The sequence below is a fragment of the Poecilia latipinna genome, unplaced genomic scaffold (genome assembly GCF_001443285.1).
Source record: "Poecilia latipinna isolate Pla-1442-1.1 unplaced genomic scaffold, P_latipinna-1.0 Scaffold2078, whole genome shotgun sequence".
Lineage (NCBI taxonomy): Eukaryota > Metazoa > Chordata > Actinopteri > Cyprinodontiformes > Poeciliidae > Poecilia > Poecilia latipinna.
In genome coordinates, this window is record NW_015114694.1 from 102,649 (window position 1) to 110,165 (window position 7,517).

The 7,517-nt window shown below is 43.0% G+C and overlaps 1 protein-coding gene across 14 annotated transcripts in view; it reads left to right on the forward strand.

The window, feature by feature from the left end:
* LOC106936101 (protein 4.1-like) overlaps positions 1 to 7,239 on the forward strand; it is a 54,584-nt gene extending 47,345 nt beyond the window's left edge. For 8 of the 14 annotated variants that reach the window (XM_015016905.1, XM_015016902.1, XM_015016907.1 and 5 more), the window contains 8 exons: positions 115 to 279; positions 593 to 793; positions 2,006 to 2,074; positions 2,942 to 3,604; positions 5,105 to 5,233; positions 5,518 to 5,616; positions 6,301 to 6,381; positions 7,126 to 7,239. In XM_015016905.1, coding sequence (XP_014872391.1) covers positions 115 to 279; positions 593 to 793; positions 2,006 to 2,074; positions 2,942 to 3,604; positions 5,105 to 5,233; positions 5,518 to 5,616; positions 6,301 to 6,381; positions 7,126 to 7,230 — 1,512 coding nt within the window. In that variant the 3' untranslated portion in view covers positions 7,231 to 7,239. The remainder of the gene's footprint in view (positions 1 to 114; positions 280 to 592; positions 794 to 2,005; positions 2,075 to 2,941; positions 3,605 to 5,104; positions 5,234 to 5,517; positions 5,617 to 6,300; positions 6,382 to 7,125) is intronic. The other 6 variants (XM_015016910.1, XM_015016911.1, XM_015016916.1 and 3 more) reach the window with 6 other exon arrangements.
* The last annotated feature ends 278 nt before the right edge of the window (positions 7,240 to 7,517 follow it).

The window sequence follows — 7,517 nt, forward strand, 5'->3', positions numbered from 1 at the left end:
CCCCCCCCCCCCCCCCCCTCTTCCCCCCCCCCTTTTTCCCCCCTCCCCCCCCCCCCCCCCCCCCCCGTTTTCCTCCAAATCCTTCATTCCCCGTATCCTGTCCGTCCCCATCAGGACCTCGATAAGACCCAAGACGAGGTTCTGAAACACCAGGCTAGCATTAGCCAGCTCAAGCGCTCATTTATGGAGGCGCCACCTCCCTCTCCTCCCCAGCCCAACCAGTGGGAGAAACGTCTCACCTCCTCTCCTGCTACGATACGCGTCCAGCAGCATCAAGTGGTACGTCCGTCCGGATGTCTCTCTCTGTCTCTCGACAAGCCATTATATCCGCTGGGTTGTTGTGTTGCGTGAACTCAAACTAACTGTATTTCTATGTACAGGTTGGTCCTCCATTGTGTTTAATAGTTGAACATTATTTGTTTTTGATTTTTGTGGAATCACTTCTCGCATAATTGAGCGACTGTTCCTGACACTTAACTTTCCTAACTCCTCTACCTTTTTTTTTTTAATTTTTTTTTTAAACTATAGTTTTTCTTTTCAGCTCTCCATTAACCCTCTACCACTGCTGTTTTGTGTGCGTCTCTTGCCGTAGAGCCTCGAAGACGAAATAGCTTCGGTGCTTCTCAGCAGACGCACTGCTGCTGAATTTTACTCTGCGGGCTCTCCGCCTCCCTGCAGTGTGCCAGAACCGCCACTAGAGGCTACTGTGACCACATGTTCAGCTGCTGCCGCTCCCACTGCTGTCTGCGGTTCATCTTTGTCTCATCCCGTTTCTGCACTCTCTGCCACTGAGGTGCTTCTGCTGGTACTAAACATTAAGGTGTCGGTTTACTTTGCATGGTCCCAATTGGACAGGGATGATGCCTTTTTTTTATTCAAAGAGCTTAAGGGTGAGAAAGATTGATATGTTCTTACAGTCTGACTTTGTATGTGGAGTAAAATATTACTTTATTACTTTAAAGCCTTGGTGGAAGAGGCTAACATATGATACAATTTTTGAGTTTATTTATTTTTTATTTATCGAGTTGTGTTTCAGCTCCTTTCTTCTATACTGCAGCACCCAAAACAGTCTCTTCTTTACTGTAAATGTCATTATAAAGGGCGGAAATAACTTTTTTTTTTTTTGGAGAAAACAACCAGTATGAGGAGCTGAGTTTAGTTTTTTTTTTAATTTGTACTCTGGACCATTAGTTCATACTAGGGTCATCTCTAGTCCAACCATTATGTGAGATTTATCTTTATTTTCTTACCTATATCTTTTTTTTATATACCTCCTCTCAGTTGACCAGCTTAAAAGTGAACTGACACCTTCTAATGCTTTAGTTGATTAAAGCTGCTTGGCAGATGTGTATATAAAGCCTGCTGTTGATGTTGCATGAATTAATTTGCGTCTGGGAGCATTTAATCCTCAGTGGCTTGTTGCTGCACTATTTTCAGGATTAATTTGATCTAAATCGACTAACAGCTGTGCAGTGCAAGGGTTTGTCATTTCTGGCGGTAAAGGAATGCAAATTTTCTACTATGTGCCAAATCTGCTTGCCAGACGTTCTCTGATGTTAAAGACAGTACGGTGTGAAGCAGCTGTTTTCACAGAGGCTGAAATGGAGGGGGGGGGACAAAAAGAACCTTATAATGTGTTTATTGTGTGCCTGTTTGCTGGAGCTTCTTTAAATGGCAAAAGAAACACATTTCCATGCATGAAAAAGACTCTTCAGACCATCTTTTGTTTGTTGTTTTTTTTTCTGAGCGAACTTCATTTCTATTCCTCTTTTGATCCTGTTTTTGCTCGCTGAGTTCCTGCTGTGCGCGTGTGGATTTAGTGTTTGTGCAGAACAGCCGTCCCACAGACAAAGAGAAGACGAGATAAGAAGTGAAAGAGTAGATGACAAAAGCCGGTCCCATCCCCACGCTGTGATAACAAGCGTCCCGGTGTTGCTAATTGCTAACAGTGACTTTCCCGCCGATGTGTGACTGATGTTGTCGTCCTAACTTCTCTGTCACGCAGGTCAGTGTGCCGCAAACCGAAGCAGCTTCAGCTGATAACGCGAGCTCTGAAACCAAAGAACCTGCAAAGGTGGTACTAACTTTCTTTGTAACCCCTCTTGGCTTTCCATTCATGACTTTCGCTTCCTTCACGCCTCCGTTTGTTCTCAACTGAGCTTTCATGTTCCCATTGCCACTTCGGTCGTTTCCAACTTGATCCACTGTAGAGGGTTCCTACACAGTCTGGAAAAGTATGGAATGAAATTTTTAGCTTTTAGGGAAATATTTTTGTTTCCAGGATTTTTTTTCCCTTATCCCATTGTCAAAAGTTGTCCTTTCCTCCTTATTCTTTGATTTCCTTTTTCCTTTTCCTTTCTTAGTGTTTTCTTTTCCTTCTTTCCTTTCCCCACCCTTCCTTGGTTCGTTCCTTCCAGCCTTCTCTTTTCCTTCCTTCCTTTCTCTGCTCCTTTCTTCTTTCCTTGCTTCCTTGTTTTCTTCCTTCTTTTCTCTTTTCCTTCCTTCCTTCCTTCTTTTTCAGTTTCCCTCCTTTCTTCTTTTTTCTTCCCTTCTTCTCTTCCTTTGTCTTTTTTTCCTTTTTATCCGTTCTTAGTTTCCTTGCTTCTTTCCTATCTGTCTTTCCATGTATTTGCTTTCCTTTCTTTCTTTTATTTTAAATTAAATGATAAAGAAAGAGAATCCTGGGAAGTTGATTATGGATTATTTTCCACAAAAACCGTGTAGAAACCCTGGAGGATCTTCTTCATTTATACCTCATCTTATTTTCCTCATGTTTCTTCTGTATATATATATTTTCTGTTAACCCATTTTTAATTTATGTTCAATGATCATATTTTGTGTTTTTTTGTTTTGCTTTTTTTGCGTTTGTTGTATACGTGTGCACCTCATCGTGTGTGTCTGTGCACTCTGTGTACGTGTGTACATGTGTGCGTGTGTGTAGACCACCGAAGTTGAAATCGAGGAAACTGTTGTCATCCAAGAAGTTTCCAGAGCCCCCAAACCCGGGGTCGTCACGGTTACGGCCGACCCTACTGCCGCCCCGCCCGCCGAGCATGAACCTCAGGACCAGAAAGTGAAGGTCGAAGAGGAAGCGGCGCTGGCGGAGGTGGAGGATGTAAGCCCCATGAAGCCGGAGAAGGCGTCCTCTGACAGCGAGAGCGAGGAGGAAGCAGAGTACCATCCAAACGTTCCTGCATCCATCTCTCAATCACAAATACCAGAGGAGAAGGAAGAAGAAGAGCAGATGAAGGAGGAGGAAGAGGAACAGCAGCAAGCATCTGCTCCGGTTGTCCCATCTCTTCCGGCGGAGGTCAGCCAGCCTGCAGAAGAAACGAGTCAAGAAGAAGAAGAAGAAGAATCTAAGAAGGAGGAGATGGAGGTTGAGGAGAAGAAAGACGACCAGGAGGAGAAAGAAAGCGGACGGGAGACGGAGGACAGCACCGACGATCCGATGGTGACCCCCGAAGAGGCGCCGGAGGGCCTCATGGTGCCCGAGGAGAGCGCCGAGGCCGGCCCCACCGAGGACCTGGAGCAGCCTAAAATGAACGGAGAAGCCTCGCTGGTGGAAGTGGATCCCCGGCCGCAGGTTATTTGTTGCTCTGAGGTAAAACCAACTGTGGAGCTCCTCCAGGGGTTTTTGAACCTTCCCGCCAGCCGTAGAAAACACCCACTTCTTTCCCCGCTGCTTCTCACATCGCCGGTTTCCTTTTCCTGCTTGTGTGCAACTTTGAGCCCCATGTACATTCTCACACTCCTCTCCGTTCTGTGAAAGCATATTGAGAAAACAAACACCTTTTGAAGACGGTTAGGACCGTGCTGTAAGACCTTCATCGCCGATACTGTCGGTGTTTATGTCAAATTCCTCAAGAAGCCGCTTTCATTTTACCGCCCAGTCACACTTATTCATGTCTCTGCCACATTTCCTGCCATTTATCCTCGTAGATCTAGTGCCACTCATTGTGGCGTGTCGATGCTGTTGCCTCCTGCGTTGTGTTGTGAAGTAAATGGGGCCTAAGTGGGAAATGCAAGATGCTTCTAGGTGTGCGCGTTTTCATTTTGCATGCTGATTTTCACCTTTATGAGCTGTGCCTGTGTGTCCTTTATTGCGTTTGGCAGTGGCGCCGCTCCTCGTATTTGTGGAAATCGCCATTGCCAAGCACTTTGGAAATGCCACCCACTCATCTGAATGCCACCTTGTTTACATTTCAATAGCCGCTTTGTTTTCCAGTCATTAGAGCCCTGTTGGCTTTATTGGCTCATGTTCCCTTCATGTTGGTGCCGTCTCATGTTCGGAGTTGCATGTTGACACCCAAGAAAGTTCTGTGTGGTCGGTGCTGCTGCTGTAGCTGCTAGTCGTCTTCTCTTAGCTAGATTGCAATTGGCTTTTTCCTGGCATGTCGTTGCACGAGTTTAAGAGCTCTCATTCCACCTGCATGAATTTTATTGCATGTGTGCTTGTGTGTGCGCTTTGTTTACAAATCTACACTTTCTGATACACGTACACTTATTTACAGTCCCTTGCAACAGTACTCAAAACTTAAACTTTATTGCCTTTTTTTTTAGGGATTTCATGTGCGAAACTAACACAAATTAGCGTGCAGCTGAAGTTTAGAAGAAACATGCTTGTTTTTTTTTTTGTTTGTTCTTTTTGATTAGGTCACGTTCTGTATGTTTGGTCAGTCTTCTATGTGACTGCAAGCTTCTTTTTCAATAATTAGGTGACTGACTTCTAAAAGGATTTTATTCAGGAGTAAACAAATTCATGCCACACATTTTAGATTGTTAGCCATATATTATTTCTCTGCAGCTTGAACTATCAATCACTGCTTTGTCTTGGGCCGTCAGATAAAATCCCAATAAAATACAAATACTATTGCAAGGCACTGTACATTATCAGTACTCACACAAAGTCACTTTTGTTTGGTACCGTTGTCTTTGAAGCCAACTTCTCTTAAGTTTTGCTTTAAAGTGACGACCACCTTGTAAGTAATTCTGATGCCAAAGATGTCTTATGTATCTGTTCATTTGTTCCCAAAGCAGTCTCGTATTAAACCTATTAACCGTCTCTCCTTCCCACTCACTCCTGTCTCTCCTCCCTCCCCAGCCGCCTGTGGTAAAAACAGAAATGGTGACTATATCAGACACGTTTGCCGCCCAGAAAACTGAGATAGCCACAAAAGAAGTGCCCATCGTGCACACGGAAACCAAGACCATCACATACGAGGCCGCACAGGTGCACACTTGAGAAGCACAGGGAGTTTGTTTTTCATATTTTTATAATTATTTATTTCCTCTGTCACTTTTTTGTAATGTTGGGGGGAAAACCCTTTAGTTTAACGTACTTTGTGTTGCAAAGTGTTTTCTTTTCTAGCAGCAGGGCATGGCGCCACCACTTATTCCTTCATCCAAAGAGAAAAAAAATAAAGTCTTGCATTGTAGCGACGAGTTAAAGAATTTGCTGATGTGGAGCGGACGATCTGATTTATTTTTTTGTTGTTGTTTTCCTCTTTTCCTCAGTTGGATGGTAATAGTGATGGTGAACCCGGAGTGTTGATGACCGCTCAGACGATCACCTCTGAGTCTTTGTGCACCACCACCACCACGCACATTACCAAGGTACAAAACACGATTTGTTGTTCTGCTTTTTCATATTGCTATGGTTGAGCATAAGTATCATCATCTAGAATTTAAATCTTACAGCACATTAGTTTTCTCTTTTTTTTTTTATGAGTTCAGGGTCTTAAGTTTTGAGTTGTATTTATATGATTTCCATTTTTTTAAGATTCATTTAGTTATCTGTTAAATTTGCTCAACTTCTGCTTTTTTAGTTGAAAAATATGCATGTTTTTGTTCCATGTTTTGAAGTTATCGATGGATCGCACTCTACTTTGAGAAAACTCCGAGGGACACTATGATGCACGGCAACAAACGAACATCATAGTCGAACTTTTAGCCTTTTTCCCTCTAGTCTGCAAAAGATTTTGACTCTTGCAAACGATTCATCTTGGAAATTTAAATGTTCTTGACTACGTGTCCACTGTTCTGCTCGTTTATCATGAAAAAACTGCACATTTGTTTGAGTTTAAATAAATCCTATTGAAAGCTGAAGAAACCCTGAAGTTAAACTGAAGCACAGTCTGATACTTAATTATTTTTTCTTTCTTTTTTTAATGAGGCCATCATTCTTTTATCTGTTTCGCCCCCCCCGGCTCAGCGCTGTGTCTCACCAGCCGGGCCATTACACTTACAAATAAACCACATGTGACGGTCATCAAAGTCGTGTCCTCCGTTTTGTTCCAGACATTAAAAGGCGGGCTCTCGGAGACGAGGATTGAGAAGCGCATCGTGATCACCGGCGACTGCGACATCGACCACGACCAGGTCGGTTCTCAAGCCCTGTTGCTCATCTCTAAGGTTTTTAGCTGCAAGCTTGTTGGGCCACTTTAACCTAACAAGATGTGGAAGGTGTGAAAAGGTTCTCTCTAAGATTTAAGTGTAAAAGTGTTTTTGTTTTTTTAATTTAAAAACGTTGTTGGATATTTAGATTTCTGGTGACATGTCAGCATCTTGTTGCTGGCAGCCAGAGGCCGACTTCTTCTTTATCACTTCCTCCCTTCGTCCTGGCCTTGTTGGATGTTTTCCTTTGTTTTTGTCTGAGCTTATCGATCTCCCGGTTCATTTGATTTGCTGTCTTTGCTTCCAAATGTCAGAGATTTTGCGTCTTTTGTTCTAAATTCGCTTAGTTAAGCTCAAATGAAAATGGACTGCCTTTGCATCTGCATGACTCTTGCTTTTTTTTTTTTTTTTTTAAGTTGCATGTCTGTTCGGTTTTGCTAAATTTTAGCAAAAACAACACAGCTTGAGTTTGTGTTTTTGGGAATTGATTCCAGTTGGAATAATTTCCTAATTTAAAGCCATTTTACTCTGTCAGTCCTCTTATTTGCCATTCTGTCAACCCAAAAAGGTAAAATGGTCCACTGATCTTTCATATGATGGGTTTTTTTTAAATGCTTCTTATTTCATCTTTTTTTTTCTTTATTTAACACCATCATTTTTGCCCTCCTTCCCCTCCACTGCCTGTTGTGCTCGGTGTCTCCCCTATGTGGCTGCCCTTGGGTACTGCAGGCACTGGCACAGGCCATTAAGGAGGCCAAAGAGCAACATCCTGACATGTCTGTTACCAGAGTGGTTGTTCATAAAGAAACTGAACTGGCTGAGGAGGAGGATTGACTGAACTCAGGTAATAATAGTGAGTTGCACGATTGTTGTTATTGTTATTGAAACAGTTTCTGTCTTTCCGAGGTACTAGAAGAATTTCGACACAGCAAATTGTCTTTTATAGCAGCATCGTGAATTTTAAACAAATCTAGCCTTTAGCTTCAGGAAATGTATTCACTCACATACAGATTTTTATTTATTTATTTTCTGGTGGGACGGTACGTAGTGTTCCCTTCCATTTCACAAGGTTGAGAGATTCGCTAGATCATCCAGAGTCCTGACCCTTCCACCCTCCATCA